Here is a 24,248-nt window from a genome sequence, read left to right on the forward strand (position 1 = left end):
CCCCATCCATCTCATGTTAGTTGTGGGCTTTGCTCAAGGTAGTCTTAGCCTTCTGAATTCTGATCCTAACAATTCCAATTCAGAACCATAATCATTCGACTACTGGAGAAGGGGTGTAGCCCTCTGCCTGATTCTTGTCTCCATATCCCCACTGTGGTCATACATTAACACCTCTCCACTATCACAATCTAAACCTTAGTTCATCTATTTTAACTTCTCATCAGAGTCACTGCAATGACCTCATTAGTCACATCTTCTAGAATTAGCATGGGAAGGGTCCAGGTATATGCCTTAGTGTGTTCGATTTCTGGCCTGGAGATTTGTGGAGGCATGAACCACCATTTTTTTTTGAGGGTCATACGTTGGCATTAATAATTTAAGATCAAGAACAGGTTTTGAAGGAGATTTGGGGGTAGGGGAGAGGGAAGAAAAGAGGAGACAGAGCCTGTCATCTGTCTCTGCTCTAGATGGGGTTGATCCTGATTTCTGAGCATTGTTTCAGGGCACACAATGAAGCACAGAATAAGATGAGGTTCCAGGGAGTATACGTTTATGAAAATATCAGGGGTGGCCAGGAGTTACACATCCAGCCAGAGGTGGGCGCTGAGATTCTCCTTGGATCAGCAGTACCCCTTCCTTTTAGGAACTGAAGCATAGTGATAAGTTCCATCCTATTTATTTCAGCTCTTATAAAACATTCTTGTGGTTAAAGTCCTTGTACTAAAGAAGTCTTTCATCACCTTTCTGACTTCTTGTACTTTGCTTCTAATTTCTTTGAACATACACCCAACTTGTAAGCTGTCTGCTCCAGAGCTGCTACTTGATCCTCGATTAAAGTGAAATGATCTAAATAAGACTGAAGTGCTGCATATTTCTGGTTTAAGTCCTTTAGGTTTCTACTTATGTTTACTGCAATATCTTTCATTTTTAGATACTTCAAGCTAGTCAGTTTGTTCATATTTCCCACAAGTTCATAGTTTTCACTGGTGGCTGTCAGCTCACCCGGCAGGTACATGGTCATTTTGGAGAACATTTCCTGGCACATCCCCATGATGTCTGCCTCAGTGGGCTCTATGTCCTCCTTGGTCATCTCCACCATGGCATCGTCTAGACCAGAAAAGGGAGAAAGGAAAAAGAATGGAGGGAAAGTAGGAATGGAGGAGAGAAGGGGAGGAGAAGGAGAGGAAATAGCAGGGGAGGAGACAAGGAAGGGGAGAAAAGGGGAAGGATGACTCAGAGAAGGACATGAGAGTCATCAGTTCTAAGAACCACATTCCTCCTCAGCAGTGAGAAGTCATCAAACAATAGGACTTGCGAGGCAGGAGACAAGATGACCAAATGAAACGAGCCTTTTAGCACTCCAAAGAGAAAATTCTAAACAAGTTTTTTTTTTTTAAGCAAGTTTTTAAAAGTGTATCAAATCAAATTTTGAGCAGGATATCCAATAAAAATTCCTAGTGAGAAGTAAAAGAAAAATTTGTAAAAGAAATGTGAGTGATGCAAAAGATACATTAAAAAAAAAGAGTCAATAGCTTGGTAAATGAAATACAAAAAATGGGAAAAGATATGCAAAAAATTACTGAACAAAACAACTCCATAAAAAGTGGAGTTGGTCAAATGGGGGAAAAAGGAGTTACAAAAGCTCACTGAAGAAAAAAATTCCTTATAATTTAGGATTGGGCAAGTGGAAAATAATGAATCCATGAGACATTAAGAAATAATAAAAGCAAAATCAAACAAATGAAAAGTAGAAATACGTGTGAAATATTTTGTTTAATATTTTGTTTGTTAATTGACTAGGAAAATAGATATGGAAGTGTTAATTTAAGAAATTTTGGATTATCTGAAAACTATAATAATAAAAAAAAAGAGCCTGAATACCACATTTCAAAAAAAATCAAGGAAATCTACCCTAATATCCTACACCAGTGGGAAGAATAGAAATCAAAGGAATACATTTATCATCTCTTAAAAATTTTAGAATCTACATATCTGTGGTCTCATGTAGGCTATAAATTGCCATCATGATCTATTCTTTAATGAAGCAAAGATACCTTGTAATGATCAACACAATCCATTAATAACATGTTTTGGAATTTTGCAGTGAAGCAAAATCTAGCTCACCAAGCTAGAGTTTACAGATCATTCCTGTTCTCCCTTATAAAAATGGAAATGTCTCACTTCAGACTTGAAGCACCACACTCATTCCCTATGATCTTTCAATAAATGACAGCAGTGAGTCAGCAGTCACATTTCTCACTTCTTCCAACACCATAAAATGTTGCCTATGCAGCCCTAGTGGTTGAACTCATTGAACATGAGTTCAATGTATCTCCTTATTTATCTTGGATTTCAAATTTCCATTCATCCTCATTTTTGTTCTATTCCGCAGAGTCCCAAAATCATTTCACTTGGCAGGTAGAGTAGCAAATATTTTGTGCTGTCTACAATTATTTAAAATGGAACTTCCCTTTCTCTCTCTTGTTGCTGGTCTTTATGCGAATGTATTTTACATTGCATTACTTTGTTAAAGTTGTCAATTATTTAAAGTACTTTTCAATTTAATTCTATAGGATATTGTAAGCATACCATCATGTCATCTGCAAAATGTGATGTTTGTTTCCTTGTTATCAATTTTAATTCCTTGTATTTCTTTTTCTTGTCATTGCTACAACTAACGTTTCTTTTTTAAAAGTTTTTAAACATTTTTAAAGCTTTGATTTCTAAATTCTCCCTCCCTCCCTCTCCTATCCCTTTCCTGAGATGATAAGTAATCAGATATAGTTTACATATATATATGAAATTATGGAAATCATTTCCATATTACACATATTTAAAATTTATTTATTTATTTTCAGTTTTCTAAAATCACTTCCATAAGTGTTAGATTTTCTCCCTCTCCTTCCCTAAGATGGCAACACATGTTGCACAGAAGAATTAAAATGAATGGGAGAAACCATGAGAAAAAAGCCAAACCAAAACATAATGCATGAGAAAATATTCTGTTTCATTCTGCATCTTGATTCCACAATTTTTTCTCTGGGTTGGGTTACATTTTGCCTCAAGAGTTCTTTGGGGATGTTTTAGGTCCCTGCATTGGTGTGAAGGGCTAAGTCTTCCAGAAACAGTCCTTGCACACTGTGCCTGTTACTGTATACAATGTTCTCCTGTTTCTGCTCATTTCACTCAGCATCATTTCTTTTAAATCCTTCCAGGCTTCTCTGATGTCCTGCTGTTCACCACTTCTTATAGCACAATAGTATCCCATTACATTAATATAACAAAACTTGTTCAGTCATACCCCAATCGATGAGCATCCCCTCTATTTCCAATTCTTGGCCACCACAAAGATGGCCTATAAATATTTTATACATGTGGAACCTTTACTATTTTTATGATCTTTTTAGGATACCATCCTAAAAATAATATCCCTGGGTCAAAGGGTATGCACACTTTTGAAGCTCTTGAGGCATAGTTCCAAATTGCTCTCCAAAATGGTTGGATCAATTCACAGCTCCACCAAAAATGAATTAGTGTTCCAACTTTCCCACATCTTCTCCACCATTTATCATCTTATTGTTTTGCCATGTTAGGCAATCTGATAGGTATGATGTGGTACCTCGGAGTTGTTTTGATTTGCATTTCTCTAATTATTGGTGATTTAGAGCATTCTTTCACATGACTATAGATAGCTTTAATTTCTTCCTCGGAAAACTGCCTGTTCATATCCTTTGACCATTTACGAATTGGGAAATGATGTGTATTCTTGCAAATTTGATTCAATTCTCTATATATTTTAGAAATGAGGCCTTTATCACAGACACTAGTTGCAAAAATTCTTTCCCAGTTTTCTGCAGCCCTCCTAATTTTGGATGCATTGGGATTGTTTGTGCAAAAACTGTTCAATTTAATGAAATCAAAATGATCCATTTTTCACTTCATAATATTATCTATTTCTTATTTGGTCATAAATTTCTCCATAAGTCTAACAAACATACTATTCTTTGCTTCCCTAATCTGTTTATATTATCAGTTGGTTTTTTAAATGTTTATTTATTTTTAGTTTTCAACATTCATTTCCAAAAAATTTTGAGTTCCAAATTTTCTTCTCATCTCTCCCCTCCCCCACTCCATAATTCCTTGAATTCTGATTACCCTTTACCTCAATATGCCCTCCCTTATTTCACACCACTCCCTTCCCTTATCCTTATCTTCTCTCTTTTCTTGTAGGGCAAGATAGATTTCTATACTCTATTACCTGTACTTCTTAATTTCCAGTTGTTTGCAGAAACAATCCTCAACATTCGTTCCTAATACTCTGAATTCCAACTTCTCTCCCTTCCTCCCTCCCCACCCATCCCCACTGAGAAGGCGAGGTATTCAATATAGGCAATATATGTGTATTTTTGCAAAACACTTTCATAATAGTCATGTTGTATAAGACTAACTGTATTTCCCTCCATGCTATCCTGTCCCCCATTTATTCTATTCTCTTTTGACCTTGTCACTCCCCAAAAGTGTTTGCTTCTAATTATTCCCTTCTCTTATTTGCCCTCCCTTCTATCATCCCCCTCATCTCACTTGTCCCCTTCTCCCCTACTTTCCTGTAGTTTAAGATAGATTTTCACACCAAATTGAGTGAACATGTTACTCCCTCCTTAAGCCAAATTTGGAGAGTAAGCTTCACTTTTTCCCTCATACTTCCTCCCTTTTCTCCTCCATTGAAAAGGGTTTTTCTTGTCTCTTTTGAGTGATAATTTGCCTGATTCCATTTCTCCCTTTCTCCTCCCAATATATTCCTCTCTCACCTCTTAATTTTATTTTTTAGATATCATCCTTTCCTATTCAACTCACCCTGTGCTCTCTGTCTATACATGTATATATATGTATATATATACACATATGTGTGTGTGTATATACATTTATGTGTGTGTGTGTGTGTGTGTGTGTGTGTGTGTGTGTGTATAATCCCGCCAACTACCCAAATACTGAAAAAAGTCTCAGGAGTTACAAATATTATCTTTCCTTGTAGGAATGTAAATATTTCAACTTTAGAAAGTCCTTTATGATTTCTCTTTCATGTTTACTTTTTCATGCTTCTCTTGATTCTTGTGTTTGAAAGTCAAATTTTCTATGCAGTTCTGGTCTTTTCATCAAGAATGCTTGAAAGTCCTCTTATATCATTGAATGACCATTTTTTCCCCTGAAGTATTATACTCAGTTTTGTTGGGTAGGTGATTCTTGGTTTTAATCCTAGTTCCTTTGACTTGTGGAGTATCATATTCCACCCTTTTGATCCCTTAATGTAGAAGCTGCCAGATTCTGTTATACTGATTGTATTTCCACAACACTTGAATTCTTTCTTTCTGGCTGCTTGCAATATTTTCTCCTTGAACTGGGAACTCTGGAATTTGACTACAGTATTCCTAGGACTTTTTCTTTTGGGATCTCTTTCAGGAGGTGATCAGTGGATTTTTTCAATATTTATTTTACCCTCTCATTCTAAAATACCAGGGCAGTTTTCCTTGATAATTTCACGAAAGATTAGGTCTATGCTCTTTTTTTATTCGTGGCTTGCAGGTAGTCTCATAAGTTTCAAATTGTCTCTCCTGGATCTATTTTCCAGGTCTGTTGTTTTTCCAAAGAGATATTTCACATCTATTTTTCATTCTTTTGGTTTTGTTTTGTAATTTCTTGATTTCTCATAAAGTCATTAGCTTCCATCTGCTCCAACCTAACTTTTAAAGAACTATCTTCTTCAGTGAGCTTTTGAACCTCATTTTCCATTTGGCTAATTCTGCTTTTTAAAGCATTCTCATTAACTTTTTGGACCTCTTTTGTCAATTGAATTAGCCTATTTTTAAAAGAGTTATTTTCTTCAGCATCTTTTCGGGTCTCCTTTAGCCTTGCTTTTCATGACTTTCTTGCATCACTCTCATTTCTCTTCCCAATTTTTCCTCCACCTCTCTTGTTTGATTTTCATAATCCTTTTTGAGCTTTCCCATGTCCTGAGACCATTGCATATTTATTTGGGAGGTTTTGGATGCAGAAGCCTTGGCTTCCTCTGATGGTATGTATTGTTCTTCCTTATCCAAAAGGATAGAAGAAAATACCTGTTCACCAAGAAAGTAACCTTCTAGTCTTACTTTTTCTCCCTTTCTTAGGCATTTTCCCAGCCAGTTACTTGACTTTTGAGTCCTTTGTCAAGAGGAGGGTATAGTCTGGGGACCTGTAAATTCTTCCAAGGTGGCACAATCAAGGGAGAGGGGTTACTCCTCTCCTAGCCTGAGCACTGGTCTGGGATCAACCAAAAATTTTCTGCCCAGAATCTGCAATTAGAATTCTCTCACCACAACCACCTCCAGCTTCACCGTACCAGCACTCCTCCTCACCCCAGGCCTGAGCTCAGGTCTGAGATTCAGACCAGTTGCTCAATTGCCCCAGAGGATCAATTCTTCCAGTGTCTCTAGGCAGAGGGCTCCAAAAATGGAAACTGCTACTGCAATGGCTGCTGCCGGTGGTCCAGACTGCACTCCCCTCTCCTAGGTGACTTACTTTTGAAGCTGTGTGGGGCATTTGTGGGTTGAGCAATCTGGGAACTGCTACTGCTGCTGGCTCCTTGAAACCTGTTCCAGGTCCTGTCCCTGCTGTGCCACATGGCCTGCACTGGGCTGTGCTCCATGCTGGACTGAGATCCATGCTAGACTGAGCTGCATTCCTATTATCAGTCTTTATACCTAGATCATGTATCCATTTGGACTTTATTTTTGTGTGTGGTGTCAGGCATTGGTGTATGCCAGTTTCTGCCACACAGTTATCCAGTTTTCCCACTAGTTTTTGTCAAACAGTGAATTCTTATCTCAGAAGTTGGGGTCCTTGGGTTTATCAAACAGTAGACTCCTGTATTCTATTGACTACTGTGTCCTGAATGCCTAACCTATTCCACTGGTCTACCCCTCTGTTTCTTAGCCAGTATCAAGTGGTTTTGATCATTAGTGCTTTATAAATACAATTTGAGATCTGGTAGTTGTGGGCTACCCTCCCTAGCATTTCTTTGCATGAATTCCCTTGATATTCTGGATCTTTTGTTCTTCCAGTTGAATTTTGATGTTATGTTTTTTGAGCTCTAGAAAATAATTTTCTTGTAGTTTGATTGGTATGGCACTGAATAAATAAATTTAGGTAGAATTATCATTTTGATTATATTGGCTTAGCCTACCCATGAGCAACTGCTCTTTTTCTACTTATTTATATCTAACTTTTATTGTGCAAAAAGTGTTTTGTAATTATGCTCATATAGTCCCTGGGTTTGTTTTGACAGGTAGACTCCCAGATATTTTATAGTGTTTACTATAGCTTTAAGTGGGATTTCTCTTTCTATCTTTTGCTGTTGGGCTTTGTTACTAATACATACATACATACATACATACATACATACATACATACATACATACATACATACGCAGATGACTTATGAGGTTTTATTTTGTAACTTGCAACTTTGCCAGAGTTGTTTTTTATTTCCAGTAGTTTTTCACTTGATTCTCTAGGATTCTCTAAGTATATCATCATATCATTTGCAAAGAGTGGTAACTTAGTTTCTTCTTTGCCTGTTCTAATTTTTTCAATTTCTTTTTCTTCTCTTATTGCTAAATCTAACATTTCTAGTACCATATTAAATAACAGCGGTGACAATTGACATCCTTGAACATCTACATGAATAAAATAGTGAAAAAGGAGAACAATTAATTGGGCATTTAGCTGAAAAAGCTACAAAAAGAACAAATGGAAAATCCCCCAGTAAATACCAAATTAGAAATACTGAAACCAAAGGAGATATTATAAAATTAAAATTAAGAAAACTATTGAACAAACACATAAAACTAAGAGTTGGCTTTATGAATAAAACAATAAAATTGATAAACCTTTGATCATTTTGATTAAAAAAGAAAGCCAAATTATCAATATAAAAAATAAAAAGGGTGGACTTACCTCCAACGAGGAGGAAATTAAAACAATAATTAGAAATTACTTTTCCCAACTATATGTCCATAAATTTGACAAACTAATTGAGATGGATGAGTATTTAAAAATATATAAATTTCCCAGATTAACATTTACTCTGTGAAAAAAAAGATGGAGGAAAACTACTTGGAAAAGGTGTGTAAATAAGTGGTTTTGTGAATTCTACCTGAGACTAGAGACAATTATTCTACTGAGGACTCAATTTTCAGAGAATGTCTCAGAGCTGGGACACCTGAAGCCATTAGTCAAACTTAAATTAGGACAAGAATTCTCTTTATGCTCCTCCCAATAATGGTCATCCAGCATCTGCATGGCAACCTTCAAAGAGTAGGAAGTCACTATTGATGAGGTGCTTAGGTGCATGTTTGGACCCCAATTCTAAAATCCCATTTCTCTTTAAAAATCACATTTCTCCCTAGACTCAAAACACTATCTCAGGCAGTTTCTTCCCAGCCCAAGGACACAGTCTGCCCCAGCAACTACCATTATCTCCTTTCCTGCTACAGCAGCCAACTATACTTATACAACTGGTGAGTCTGAACCAACTGTGTACTCACTGAATGGGCTGTGCACTGGGTCATAATGACATTTACTACTCACTGACCAATAATATGTATCCTAGACTTAGACATACATATACTGCCTTACATTTATCTTGTCTAACAAGACATTAATAAGAACCTGGTATTTCTAAGCCAGCCCTGACCATTAGTTGACTTAGTGATGTTTCAGGCCTACAACCACATCTCCAGGTAGCACCCCCTTGGGTTATTTCCTAATGAATTTTGGATAAAATACGTGTGCAGTAGATACCAAAAGTACATGATCTATCAAGAACTGATGACTCCTTAACCACTCCCTAATCCCATCTCAAAACCCTTAGTTAGCATATTTGGCATGTTTTATTATAGAATATCCTGTATAAATTTTACCTCTACCCCTTTAAGGTTGTAGGTTCCCTAAGAACTCTTGCCCACTGAAAAGTGTAATAAATCTTTACCTTGACCTTAACACAATGTTTGAGTCTGAGAATTCCTTCCAGGCAACCTGGCCCTGTATTTGTGGGGGTCTCACTCCTTAGTCACTTTAAGCTCTCATCAACTACCACCTGAAGGTGACCACACAAATTTTGAAAAATGATGGATACAATGGATTCCCTCTCACCCTTCCATGAAGCTTCCATTGGCTTTTATCTACCTTCTACCCATTTGTGTAGCAGACGGCCCACATCCCTACGCAGTTCGGTGGTTGATGTGGTTGAAGAAAAGAGATGGGGGAGGGGGAGCGGGAAAAGATAGACCAGTTCCATTTATTGATCTGAGGGTCAAGATATTTATAGACAGAAACTGCAAGTCTACATGACATTCTGCTCGTCTCCTGTCCCAGTGATTTGGCCAGTCTTATTGTCTTTAAAGACTGTTAGCTTAGCCTAGAGGGCCTCTTTTACATATCCCTTATTTTCTGCAGTTCTCTTGTTTGTGTCACTGAGACAGCAACATCTGGGGGGCATGGAGAGCCATTCCACATGATAATGAGCACAGTCTCAAAGAACAGTTTTCCCGAAGGTCTTTCCTAATCTTGTCAACACCACTCCACCCTGGCCCTCAACACATTTGTCCTCAATCAACTGTTTGTATCCAAGAAAACTAAACTGAATTCCTCTCTTATGATTGCCCTTCAAATACTTGTATTGAGTGGTCTTGTCCACGTCAACATCTCCACTTTGGGCAGTTGATCCTCATGAGGAAAGAACTCAAGGTCCTTTGGCATGTTAGCGGTCTTCTGGACACTTTAGTTCATCACTATCCTTCCTACATTGTGGCTACTAGGAATCACAGAATCACAGAATTTTGAAGTTGAAGGATTACTCAACAATCACAGACTCCAAGCCAACAGTCACTCAGTCTGCCAGTCCAGTTGGACTAGGTGCTGGGGATGCAAGGGCAGACATGAAACAGTCAGCAAGTACAAGCTTGCTGTGTTCCAGACACTACCAACCAAGATCAAGGCCCATAAAAAAAAAGTCCAACCATATTCTAACAGAGGAGACATGAGAACAAGGAGGCCAGTGCCAAATTTATACAGAGTAGATAAAATATATAAAGGGACTTTAAGAGGGGAACACTAGCAATGGGAGAGTTCAGAGTGGGGACCGGAAAAGTCTGTCTAGAGTATGTCAATCAATAAACATTGATTAAGGATTAAGACTCAGATGGAAGACTCTGCCCTCAATGATATTCCATTCTACCAGGGAAAATGACATTGACTCAAAGAAATAATCAGCATGACCAAACCCAACCAAGAACTACTCAGATCTCTATGTGGCTCAGGCAGCAGGGTTGGGGAGCTTGGGTCCAGTGTGAATAGCCTATTCATACACAGGCTTTGAAGAGAGGACTCTGCAGTCACTGTAGTTGAAGACATGTGCTACCCAACTTACAGAAGGTTAGGGCCTGCGTGAGGAGGCTGGAAACCCCACTGACATCAGCACCTTCTCTCCCCCCTTCTAAGTAAATCATCACTGATCACACCTGATCCAACTCATGCCCCTCTCTGAGACCTGGAAGTTTTGCTGTCAGCTGCACACAAGTTTCCAAGGCTCAGCATCTGTCCTTGAGGCAACAGGTTGCCTGATTACCAAAGGGATTTGCTAGGAAGTGGGAGGAAGACGTCCAAATATATTTTTCTTTAGGTTTTCCCTTGGCTGCTGAGATGCAGGTGCAGGACTCCAGGCAGTGAAGCTCCCTAGAGCTCCTTCTTGGCACATGCACCTTCACTAACTGGGGTCCATACCCTCTCCCATCTTTACTAGGACTATAAGCTGCACCTGGTTCATGTAGTTTGGGCTCCTGAACAGGAGCTTGACTTCTGCTCTGTTTGCTCCAGTGCCAAAAGCAGATGAGTGTCTGGGCATCTGTCCCTAGAAGGAATCCATCAGAGAAAGAAAGCTTTCCCATTAAAGTGTGGCAAGCAGTGGCTGTGAACACCTTGGCTGCTCACAGGCTCAGAGTTTGGCAGTGCTCAGGACACAGGACCCAATGTTTCTTCTGATGACCCTCTTCCTGCTCCTCAACATACCTTCTTCTTTAGTCAAGGAAGAAAAGTTCCCCTGCTTTGAGCAGATCAACCCACGAGTCCACAGAGATGGAGACCTGGTCATTGGTGGGTTTTTTTCCCTGTACTTAATGGGTGTAAAGAGTTTCACAGGAGCTGAGCATCCACATGAGACCTGTAATCCACACCAGTAAGTGGAAAGGTGGGTGGGCACCTTTGAAAACAGAGAAGGAAGCCTGAGTATTCAGTACCCAGCTCCTGCTGGCTTTCCCTATCCTCTGGTTTGTGATGCTTCTTGAATCTCTTACTTTTATCTATCCTTAAAATCTGTAAACAAAGTTTTTCTAGGATTGAGATCCTCCTTACTGCTGTTTTCTGAATGCTGTCCAGGGGTTTAATGTCAGGGATTCGTCTCCTCCTCCTTTAAGCCACAGTTAGGGTCCAAGTCCTAATGTACCAAAAATTTTGTTGCTTCTTGTAGCACCCCACTAACTGGGTTTGTGCTCACTCCTCTTTGCCCATAGCCACAGGCATGGATCACTTCTGATCAACCCCATAAGGCCTGTATTTTGGAATCAGTAGATAAGGAGGCCAGGAGTGGAGAGGAGCACTTTCAGCAGTCTGATGAAAGTTTGTAAGTTAATAATTCCTTAGTTGAAAGTTTGTGAGGTTCTGAGATGAAAGGTGCTAAGGTGAAATTTCTTGAGGCCTACTCTGCTTCCCTCAGGGCCTACCATTTTCTGATTCAGTGGAAGTGACCTGGTGTTAACACTTCCCTCAGGCCAAAACTCAGCCCCAGAATTCCCTGCCCTTTCTGAGATCCTCTCAAGTTGTCTTACGAGGATCAGTGCTTTGCCCCTGTATTTTTGCTCCTTTATATTAATTTCCTGTTGATTTTTTGTCCATTTGTTAAGTCAAACTGGAGAGCCTGGAGATTTCTGACCTACCCCACTAACTTGTTGATGGTCTGGGCACTGTTTGAAACTTTTTGTTGGAGGAGAACGTGTTTTTTCTGTCCCTGATGGGAACCTGCAGGATGATACAGGAGGTATCCACCTTCTGTGAAGATGTCTTACATGATCAATCACTATGCACTCCATGAAAGAGGAGTTTGAGTTAAGAAAGTCAGGAATTCATCCTTGGGGCTGCCTACTCAGTGTGAGATCACTGAAGACTAATGTTACTAGGACATGGCATGGGTGTGTGCATGTGTGTGTGTGTGAGAGTGTGTGTGTGTGAGTGTGGGTGTGTGCATACATGCGTGTATGTGTGTGTGTGTTTAGAAATTTAGGCGTCATTGGGAAATGTCAAATCATTCGTCTGTTGTGTGATTTTGATGAAATAAGGAACTCATGGTGGAAAAATCCTCTACTAACGCTAAGCAGCAACTCCTCTGTATTTAGTGAGTTGCCTGAGATTCTGGAGAGCTATGTTTCAGTCAACAAAACTCAAAAAACCACATATTAAGGGCAGTTAGGTAATGCAGTGGACAGAGTTCTGGGGAATCAAGAGTCTAGAGTCAGGAAAACCAGAGATCAAATCTAGCCTCCTGCACACATTAGCTGGTAATCCTCAGCAAGTCATTTAACTTCTGTTCACCTCAGTTTCCTCCTCTGTAAAATAGAAATAATAACAGCACCTACCTCTATGAGATAAAATGAGATAATTGTAAAAATTAAGTATAGTGGCAGGCAAAGAAGTTTATTCTTGTTATTACTCTGTGCCAGAGACTCTTATAGACACTGAGGATATACTAGAAACAGCCAAGGACCTATGGGATGGGAAGGACAAGATGCATATAAAGATAAGTAAACAGAAGATACATGCTAAATAAAAAAACAATGGGGGGATATGATAGCTGGAATTGTCAAGGAAGGGCTCTGGGAGTGGGGTGGGGGATGGAATCCAAGTTTCAGAGGGATTGAACAGTTCCAAGAGGCAGATGTGAGGAGGAAGACAATTCCAGGGCTGGGAGACAAATGCAGAGTGTCATGTGAGAGAAATATCCAGGAACAATTTTGGTTGCAATGAGACTGAATGAAAGGGTCAATATGTGATCTGTCAGGAGAAATAAGCTGGACTTAGATTGTAAGGGACTTTCAATGCCAAACCGTGGGCTTTGGCTTTGATGTTAGAGGTAATGGCAAAATAGTGTAGCTTCTTGAACAGGGAATTGACATGGACAGAGTCTCCTCTATAAAGGATGAATGGATCAGAGAGGTAATAGAATAGATCGGGGTGGGGAACCTGTAGCCTCTAGGCCATATGTGGCCCTCTACATCCTCAAGTTTAGCCCTTGCACTGAATCCAAACTTCACAGAATGAATCTCTCTAGTAAAAGGATTTGTTCTGTAAAACTTTGACTCAGTCAAAAGGCCACAAACAAGGACCTAGAAGGCCACATGTGACCTTGAGACCATGGGTTCCACATCCCTGAATGAGATACAAGGATGTCAAGTAGGAGATTATAACAGCAGTCTAGGCAAGAAGGCATTAAATTTTGCACAAGGAGGGTTGCAGTGGAAATCAACAGAAGGGGATAGATTCTAGCAGTGTTGTGAAGGTAGAATCAATTTGACAATTCATTCGAGGGGTAAGAGTGAAGTGCAAGAATAGAAATAACTTGGGTCAGAAACCTGAGTGACTAAAAGAGCCATTACCACTAGATATATAGCAAGGGTCGAGGGCTGGCCAGGTCATTTGAGGTCTCAGTGGGCAGGAGGGGATTCAATTTAAGCATCTCCTTGACTTGGTTGTTGTTCAGTCTTTTTGAGTTATGTCTGACTCTTCTAGATCCAATTTTAGATACTGGAATGATTTGCAATGTTTTCCTCCAGCTCATTTTATGGATGAGGAAACTGAGGTAAACAAGGTTAAATGGCTAGCCCAGGGTTACACAGTTAGTAAGTGTCTGAGGCCAGATTTGAATTCAAAAGATTAGTCTCCCGGACTCCAGGCCTGGCATTCCATCCACTGTGTCATGTAGCTGACCTCTATGACATGGGATATTGATCATTCATTTTAAGAATCCTGAGTTTTAAGGTAATTCAAAAGTGTGTGTGGGTATTTCTGTACTAATTACTAAAATTGTAACCTTTCCTTAATTAACATCTGAGTCCTTACCCCAGTTTATTAAGTGTTAAGTATTAATGTTAAGTAAAATATTTAAATTATGAAATAAATTAGTGAAATAATTTCTGTAAAGCAGTAGTTTGTCATTTTCTTCCTTCCTTCCTTCCTTCCTCCTTCCCTCCCTCTTTCTATCTGTCTCTTTACACACACACACGTATGTATGTGTATATTATATTATGCATGTATGTGTAAAACCTCAGACTCCCTGATCTCCTAGGCTTAAGTAAACACTAATGTTACTACCTATACAATTTAATAACAGTGTAATAAAAAAAGTTATAAATAATTATTTATATCTGCTCTGAGAACATTCATGGCAAATGGCCCATTTGTCACATCACAGCTATGGCATCTTTTTTGTTTTAGAAACACATTCCCACCATTCTCAGGATAGCAGCTAAAGTTTTTCAAAAATTCTCTACAAAATGTTTCCTTACAAGGCATATTTAAAACAGTTTTTCAGCATGAAACTTCCTTCCATCCTCTTTCTCTCTGTACCTCACTCAATCTCTTTCACCATAGTAGGTAACAGTCTTTCCAGACATTCTCTTAAATTGCTGATATGTTCATAGTCTATTATTTCTTAAAGATACAGTAACAGCATCTATCACCTCTGTGAGAGAGGCTAGTTAAGTTTGGGTTACATATGTCAATGTCTGAAAGGCAAGATTGAAAATTGAGTCCTGGGATAAGGAAAAACTTAATTAGGAAAGTAAAAGGTACCTGCAGATACGGTGAATTTCCATAAATTGGAGACATTCAAGATGGATTATTTTTTCATTAGGAGTATTAGAGAGCAGACTTTTATATATGAGTTGAGCCAAATGGTTTTAAGGTCTCTCTCAAATCCAAAATGCTCAATATTGCCTTTTATGTATAAAAGTACTTGAACTTGTATGGTTTATTTTAGAATAACATCTAAACTTTAATCTATTTGCAAGATAAAAGTTTTTCTGGTAGCCATATGTTAATATGTGTCACTTGATAATCAATTCTGTAACTTCTGTTTTCAGTAGGAAAATATTGACCATTCACATTCATTATTACAAGTGATATTTCTCATATTCTGACATTTTACCTTCTGTTGTTATGATTTTGTCACCTACTAAGAAATAAATTTCTCTTGATAACTCATATCTAAGTTATTAAAGCTGTTCAATGGAAAAATGTATTTACTCTAAAAACTTTTCATTCTTATAGCTCCTGATATTTAATAGATTTTTAGCATTATTGAAAAGTTTTGTCTTTTTTCTGGTCAACTTTTCACCATTTATCCTTTTTTTGTTTTTGCTCTATATTCATATTAAATAGATCTGTATTACCTTTACAAGAGTATGTACCTTAATGTTTAGAGATAGTAGATGAATGAGAGATGCAGATAAGTTGTATGAATATTCAACAAATGCTGGATATGGAGCACAGAAAACTTAGGTTCTAATTCCACTTCTTATACTAGTTGACACATAGGGTCACTCTAAGCAGCAGGGAAATATTTAAAAGAAGTTCTGGGGAGTTCATTGGCTGTATTAGTGGAGGAGGTGCCCACAATGATGAAACCTTAAGCCCTTGACCCAGATGTCTTCTGACCTTTGTCAGGTCCCATTCTCTATCATTTCATAGAAGACTGTCCAGGTAATTGTTCTTTAAGGGAAAATAAAGAGAATGCCAAGACAAAATCATTGCTTGTAAAATCTACCAACTAGACCAATTTTTTCAGTGACCAGTCTTCCTTAAAGCATTCCACAGTTCCAGATGTGGGATGCATGAGGGAACCAAGATAAGGTCTTTGGACATGGAAGTCCTTATTTAGCAAAGGGCTGCTCCCTTGAAGGGGCAAGGATTCAGTCTTACTTCTCGAGAAGTTCCTCGGTCAGGGGGATCATGGGGTGAGGTGTGGACTCCACTGGTTGCCACAATTATATGTTATTTGTTATAGGTATGCCCTAGTGTTCTGGAATCTTCTGGAAAGAGAACCTTTCTGGATTTGAGTTCTCAGCCCTACAACTTGTCCTTAGATTAGAATGAGCCTATTAGAATTTTGTGTAACAAAGTCTTGACAGGTTTAGAACTTGTAGTGCTTCAGTCACTGACCATGGTGCTGTTGGAATATCCACAAAACTGAGTGTGGATCATGAAAGTGTATCTACGTTGAAAAATCAATGGACAGGTCCAAAAGGGCAGGATGAATGACCTATATTTGGCTTTCTCCAAGAGACTTTGAAACCTGGCATATGTTTGGTTCAGAGAACTGTGGATTGGGATGCTTTATATGGAACACCTTGCTATCCTTTTAGTGCCATGTGAAACACAGAAATGAAAAGATTAGTGCCTTCCCACACTGATACCATCGAAGCCATTAAATGTCTTGAACATGACCATTTCTAATATCCTTGCCCAAAATGTACCTCAAAAGATAAAACTGCCAAAGACCCTAGGGGGAACATACGAGGTTATAATGAGCTAGGAAGGATTTCATTTGTAATGGCTTAGCTTCCCATGGGAGGATTTCCCTTAAGGGGTAAAAGTGGCCTCTTCAGAGAAGACATTGAGCCAAAAGATACATCTCCCTTCCCTGAACTACTAATATGTACAGTACTATAAGTGTGGCATCTCTCACAGTCTGATGGGAATGGGTTTGTTGCTGCCTATTTCTCCTCCATGAGATTATGAGATTGAAGCCAAGGAATCACTTTTATTTGAACAGTGCATTTCACATAGTAACTGGACAGTACACATATTTTGGAGTAAATACCTGAGTGACACAGTTCAGGGAGTCAGTAGATAATCATTTATTAAATGATTACTGCATACTAGACACTGTTAAGTGTTGGAGATTCAAAGAAAGGTAAAAATATGGTCAGTGCGTCAAGGAGGTGATACTGTAACAGGGGAGACAATGTTCAAACATCTGTGTAAATTCAAATCATACACACCGTAATGAGACATAATCTCAAAGGAAAGCCATTAACCCTGAGAGAATTTCCAAGGCCTCTTACAGAAGGAGAGATTTGAGCTGAATTATGAAAGAAGGCAAAGTGGCCTGGAAATAGAGGTGAGAAGGGAGACTATTGCATGTAGTCAGCCTTATTAGGAATTTATCACTCAGATTTCAAATTTCAGACAGGTCAACAGTACAGGGGTGCAGGTCATGTGAGAATGAGGTGTTGTGATCCACAGAACAGCCTGCCTGTACCCTGTGCCCAGTGATCTGAACTTAGCACAGCTGGATTTATCTCCTTCAAGCCCATAGGCTCCCTAATATTTGTTACTAGCTTCTGACCTTCTCCCCACTTCCTGGAGGTGGCTACACAAAAATTACCAGCAGGTCCTGGCCCTGATGTTTGCTGTGGAGGAGATCAATAAGGACCCCAGGCTGCTCCCTAATACTACTCTTGGTTTTCACATCTACAACACCTACCACAGTAATGCCAAGACCTTGGAGAACTCCCTGAGGTGGCTTTCAGGACACAACCCCACCACCCCAAATTATAGTTGTCAGAGGCAGGACGAGTCCATGGCTGTGATTGGAGGAGCCACATCTGCTCTTTCTGTCCAGATGGGGACCCTTCTGGAGCTCTACAGAATACCACAGGTAAGGAGTCTTGAATCTGCCATCTATTGACCTTTTCTTTGAGGTGAGATACAAGGGAGAAGGAATAGAAATCTTATTAAGTGCCTACTATTGCATATTACACACTATGATAAGGGCTTTTACTTTTTAGACTTGGAAAAGCCTTCAAAAACTTTAACCTGATTTTCCAATTTTAAAGATAACAAAAATTGAGGTTCAAAGAATTTCAACAAATTGTGTGAGGTCTTCCTTTTTAGTGTTAGAGCCTGGGTTATTCATTGATCTTTATTAATTCTCATGAGGAATGTTTGAATCAATTATACCTAAAAGCTAATTAATCTACCTTGCCAATTGATATTAACTAATATTCCATAGTGGGGAGACTCATGGTAGGGACGGAGGAGGGATAGTATTATAAAGATCTATCTGATTTCTAAGTATGAAGCTTAGAAGCCTCAGGCAAGAAGTATTCAATTGGCCTCTGGGAACCTGGAGTGCAATGTGAATGAAGGCTGGCATGGTTAACCCAGGGCCTGAACAATTGGTTGGCTACATGACATTGGATAAATCAGTTAATACTTCAGTGCTCTAGGTTATTCTAAATTTACATGTGGCAGAAAAGGTGATGACCTGGATTGGTAGAAGGACACTCTTTACCCAAATGTTTCAAAAGGTCTCTATTTCTAAATATCATAACATTTCAAAATGACTCATCAGTGTTGCAAACATAAGTGAAATAAGTATTTCAATTACACTAAAAATAATAGTACTTAAATAAAGCTTTGAGTATGACAAAGCAATTTTAAAATATCCTATTAGATTCATAAAAGAATCCTGGGAATTTGGTGCTCATATTATGCCCATTTTTCAATTGAGGCAGACAGTGGTTAACTGACTTGCACAGGGACTCAGATAGTAAGTGTTTAGCATTGGATTTGAATTTTAATTTTCCCGATTCTAGAACAAGTATTCTATCCACTGTGACATCTAAGTGACTCATATAGGTGAGCATATAGTTATTCACCAAGCAATTTGGTCTTGGCAATGCCATCCTTGAGGAATTCCATTTTGCTTGAAGAAAGAATCACTTCTTAACCACTGCCACTTCCAATAATGTGTAAGTTTTACCCAGGAAATTTCTTTGGGTCCACAACCATGGACAGTGCATCAGGAGAATCGTTGATCTCTTTGGGAAAGAAATCATGAAGGGTTCAGGGCAGTGAAGTATTTAACACCAGTAGCATTCAGAGTATTCTGTCTCTTAGTCATTGTCCTTCAACTGATTTAATCTTGGGGAGAAAAGAATTTCACCTGTTTTCATGACCTCGAGCAGCCCATTCTATTTATTTCCCTAATTAAGTTAGACAGATTGCATAGCATATTGAGATTTGTTGCTGGGCCCCAGGATCACTTTCTTATAGCCCAGTGAGACCCATATTTCTTTCCCAACCAGTTAAGCTATGGCCCATTTGATCCTGCCCTGGGTGACAAGGCCCAGTTTCCTTCCCTCTACCAGATGGCCCCTCAGGACTCCTCCCTGCCCGTTGGTATTGTCCACCTGCTGGTACATTTTGGCTGGACCTGGGTGGGGATGATTGTCACAGATGACATGAGAGGTGAGAAGTTCCTCTGGGACATGGGAGAAGAGATGCGAAGGAACGAAGCCTGTGTGGCCTTCACAGAGAAGATCCCTGTCAGTGAGAGACGCCATGCTGAATCCCAGGTGTCTTTTATGTCCAGAATTATAGCATCGTCAGCCAAGGTGATCATTATCCATGGTGATACAGACTCACTGATGATCCTGAGATATTCTCAGCCACCTTTTTATGGAATTTGGAAGGTTTGGATTATAACATCACACTGGGATGTCACCATGAGACCATATGGTTATCATGGTTATCCTTTTTTATGGATCAATCATATTTTCACATCAGACAAGTGAGATTCCTGGTTTCAAATCCTTTCTCAGGACAGTCACCCCAAATAAATATCCAGGAGACATTTTCCTTAAGAGTTTCTGGGTCTCAGCCTTTGAATGTCCAGATGAACCAACCAAACTGGAGCAAGAGAACTGTTCATTGAATGCTTCCTTGGAGATGCTACCTTTGCACTATTTTGACATGACCATGTCTAGTTTCAGTTACTTCCTCTACAATGCTGTCTATGCTGTGGCCTGGGCACTTCATGAAATGCTCCATGCCAGATCAGAAATGGGAACTGAAGGAGATGAAGGGGATCTGGTGTCTCAGCCATGGCAGGTAATGTCTTCTGTTCTTGAGGTAATGTCTGTTGGTACCCCAGGCTCATGAGTGGACATTTTAAAGTTTTGTTACTTTCCTTAACTTTCACATTTCTCTATTTCTTGTCATGCCTTGGACTCACAGACATGCATTTCTTCTCTCATGTGATTTTCTTAGTTTGACTTCCTTTGGAAGCCTCAACAGTTTGTTCACTAATGGTACTAAGAATACAGCACCATGCTGAAACTTGCCCCTACTTGCAAAGCATTGTTATGGATCCTTTCTTTCTGAATGGCTGCATCACTAACCACCCCAACATATACAGGGTTGGCCTGCTATCACAGGTTCTTAGATCTGCATTCATAAAAAGAAAGATAACTTTTGAGGGGTTAACAATCACTTTAATCAAGCACGTGGATCAATCCTTTAACCAGCACATATATCATTCACCTAATTCAGGGGAGTCAGCACCCTGAACTTCAAAGAAAATACAGAGAAATTAGAAGTCAGCAGGCATGGCTTCCTCTGCCTGAATTCAACAGACAGGTCCAACTGTCTGACCATAGTTACAAGAGAGGGAAGCACATCTGGGTTCTCAAAGCTGGAGTCTCCTTAGTGACTTCCCAGAGTCCTCATCTGGTACTCAAACCTTCTTACAAAAGACAGCCCCAAAATAAAACCTTACTCTCAGTATCTTTATACACTTCTTAGAGCCAGAAAGTATCACATCACTTGAAAACCAGTGCCTCATTAACAAAAGGCATGGACTTTCTTACAAATATTCCCAGGCCCGAAAAGATCCCTCTCAGTCACATTCAAACAGAGGAATTATACTTCTTAATTATACTAAAGCTAAAACAACAAAAAATCCTATTCTAGACTTCCCTTCAGAATTACAGGAAAGGCTTTATCAAACCTGGTGCCTAGACCAGTACTTTGAATCCAATGAAGAATGTATGTCAAATTCATTCTTAAGAAACAGTGACCAAATTGTTACTTGGAGAACATAAAGAAATCTACCTGCCTTCTTAATAAAAGTACTACTTCCATTCTTTTGAGCTAATTTCACATTTTTTCTCATGGGGCCTCATACAGAAAACTTTTTCAGTACCATCCCCTGATGGACATCACTCATCTTGTGAGAAATGATGGTAGCCTCAGGTTTAATTACATGGAAAATTAGGGGACTTATTTTAGAACATGGTTAACCTGGGCTCTAACATTACGTATCGCCCTTCAAGGGGTTCACAGACAATTTTCAGAAGGTCCATGAATTTGGATGAGGAAAATGTACATCTTTATTTACACTAACTTCTAATTGAAAGTTATAATTTTTTCCATTTGGAATTGAAAATAAAGAAATATGGTGCTGAGAAGAGATCCATAGACTTTACTATTTTGTAAACAAAATCATGAAAAAATGTTAAGTATTTTCCACAAATCACATAAATTTCCCAAGTCTAAGTATAAAGATACATTAGAGTTTGTTGTGACTCAATTAAAAAAATGCTATTCTTTTATTTTTTGAAAATAAATTAATGATAATTACAAAATAACAATTGTATTCTAATAATTCTTCCTTACTAGAATATTATCTCATTAGGGGAAAAAACATAATTAAAACAAAAAGACACATTTACCACTTCTGACAACTTATGTCTCATTTTATCCCATTAGTCCACCACCACCCTAGCAAAAGGAGTAAGATATTTTTTATTATCAGTCCTCTGGAATTAAGATTGATCATTGCATTGATAAACATTCTGACATAATTCAATTTTTTTCCTTTAAAATATCACTTTCTCCCTTTATTCTCCAGATATTCCAGGATAGGAACCATTAACTGTTCTGATGTAATTCTTTGATCTCAAAATCAATTTTTTTCTCCTGCTGGTCCTGCTCACTCTCCCTGTAGCTTTCTAAACTGAAGTGTTCTAGGTGTAGTAAGGGGCTGATAGTTGACAGAATATATATAGAGCACTAGACTTGGAATAAGGAAGACTTATCTTCATGAATTCAGTCTTGACCTCAAATACTTACTAGTCATGTAATGCTAGGCAAGTCACTTAACCCTCTTTATCTCAGTTCCTCATCTATAATGATGTGATGGAGATGTACCACTACAGTACCTTGGAAAAGAAAACCCCATGAAATCATAAGGAGTTATAATGACAGAAGAAATGAAAAGCTAAAAAAGCTTCAAGTGTGGGATTAGTAACTATGTACCTGCCATCCAGTAGAGCTAAGCAGGGAGAGTCTCATTTGCAGGAAACAAATGAGCACAATGCTGGTTTTGTCCATAGCAGCTTCTGATGTTATGTTCTCAAGTATGTGGTGGTGATCATCTCTATCAGTGTAAAGATTGCCAATATTCATGGAACAAATAAAACTCAGGAATCTCAGGAACCTGTTCCAGAAAAAAGGCCACCTTGAATCACAGAATAGGCACTGCTTTTCATGCATATATATATATATATATATATATATATATATATATATATATATATATATATATATATATATATATATATATATATATATATATATATATATATATATATACAAGCATATATTGATGCTTATAGAAGTTTTAGTTCTTCATGCCTTATCCCCATTATAAGCTGAATGAGCTCAGAGGCACACATTCCTCACAGGAGTAAGAACCAGGACTGTTTGACACAACTGAAGTGGAAGTGAGCCCTGGAGAATAGGAGTGATCAGGGACTTAGAATGAGAAAGGTTCAACTTCCCCTTTGCCCATTTACATGGACAACTTTAGCATTACCAAGTGGATAGATGGTTGCATGCTTCATGCTGGGATGTGATTTAATTTAAGCTAATTTAAAAAATATTAGTAGTAATAGTAGTATTTGTAGCAGCAATAGCTAACATTTACATGGCACTCTAAGGTTTGCAAAATACTTTACAGGGATTATATAATCGAATTCCTGAGCAAGCATTTTATGTGTTCAAGGAATCTTAAGAGGTAAGGGGCAGTTCCATTCATCAGTCTTGAATTTCCTTCTTATCTAAATCCTAGCTAAACAGAGTACTTCTGAAAACGTAATTGTGTCACAATAAAACAACCTGCAGGCCTGGAGATTTCTATGCCTTCAAAGATTCTTTATGCAAAGGATATGCTTAGAAAATGTTTGTTGTATAAGCAAATAAATGATTGAGTGAATTGATAAATGACTTTGCCTGGCCCATTTCCCTTGATCCTGCTTTTCCCTGCCTTTGGATATGAGAGAGTGACTTAATTCTTTCCCATCTAGCTTCACTCATGTCTGAGGAATATTGACTTTAACAACACTGCTGGGAACCAAGTGGTTTTGAATGAAGGAAAGAAGCCTGTGGCTAAATATAATATCATGAACTTTCAGGCACTGTCTAATGATGAGGAAGTTCTTGTGAAAGTAGGACAGTTTGTTCCCCAGTCTCTACTTGGTCAAGATTTCACCATTTGTGAGAAGAAGCTATACCAACAGAGGGTTAATTTGAAGGTCTGTACCGAAACAAAATGCCATTTGATGTTTTCTTATACTTTACTCCTATTTAGGTTGCCATTCATTCATTCAACCCACCCTATGCTAACCCCATTTATTTATCTCTTTTTTATTTTTTTTTAGTATAGTAAATGTTGAGAAGACAAAGGAACATGTTACAGTTATAATTATTATTTGAAATAAAATATACCAAGTAGCTTTGTAAATAAAATGGATGTTTGGCAATTAGCATTAGTCCAAAGAGCACAATAGTGACAAAAATTGAGGAAGCTCTGAGGAAGAGGATAGAGAGCTGGCATAAGTACCCCAAAAAGCATGGGCTCAGCTTCAGCATTTGTCATTGGCTGGCTGAGACTCAGGTAACTCACTTAACTCCTCAGTGCTCCAGATAACTCCAAGTCTGCTGATCTGGTGCGAATCTCTATCGGCTGAGGAAATTTCTTCACTAGGGTTAAAAATGACAATGAAATCAGAGATCTGGTGCATCCATTTCCCCCTTCCTCAACCTATGCAAGGTTACTGCTACACAAAATATCAGTAAATCCTCACTAAAGAGGAGGAAGGGAATTAATACAGCCTCAAGCAAATGAAACTGTGGAGACAAGATGTAAAAAACAATGTACATACAAGACACATACAGGATAAAATAAAGATAATCACAGCAAGAAGGCCTGAGCACGATGGCATCAATATATAACGAATAATTGAATTGATGTGTTT

The 24,248-nt window shown here is 38.6% G+C and overlaps 2 protein-coding genes across 2 annotated transcripts in view; one reads left to right on the plus strand and one right to left on the minus strand.

Annotated features, from left to right (window-relative positions):
* Window positions 1–736: 736 nt before the first annotated feature.
* On the minus strand, window positions 737–1,099 carry LOC140508482 (biogenesis of lysosome-related organelles complex 1 subunit 2-like). Its single transcript, XM_072616444.1, has one exon. The coding sequence runs from the start codon at window positions 1,097–1,099 to the stop codon at window positions 737–739; it is 363 nt and encodes a 120-aa protein (XP_072472545.1).
* Window positions 1,100–11,075: 9,976 nt separating this feature from the next.
* LOC140507325 (vomeronasal type-2 receptor 26-like) overlaps window positions 11,076–24,248 on the plus strand; it is a 28,021-nt gene continuing 14,848 nt past the window's right edge. The window contains 5 exon segments of the mRNA XM_072615439.1: window positions 11,076–11,269; window positions 17,512–17,803; window positions 19,236–19,685; window positions 19,687–20,040; window positions 23,298–23,525. Coding sequence (XP_072471540.1) covers window positions 11,076–11,269; window positions 17,512–17,803; window positions 19,236–19,685; window positions 19,687–20,040; window positions 23,298–23,525 — 1,518 coding nt within the window.

The sequence above is a fragment of the Notamacropus eugenii genome, chromosome 5 (assembly GCF_028372415.1).
Source record: "Notamacropus eugenii isolate mMacEug1 chromosome 5, mMacEug1.pri_v2, whole genome shotgun sequence".
Classification (NCBI taxonomy): domain Eukaryota; kingdom Metazoa; phylum Chordata; class Mammalia; order Diprotodontia; family Macropodidae; genus Notamacropus; species Notamacropus eugenii.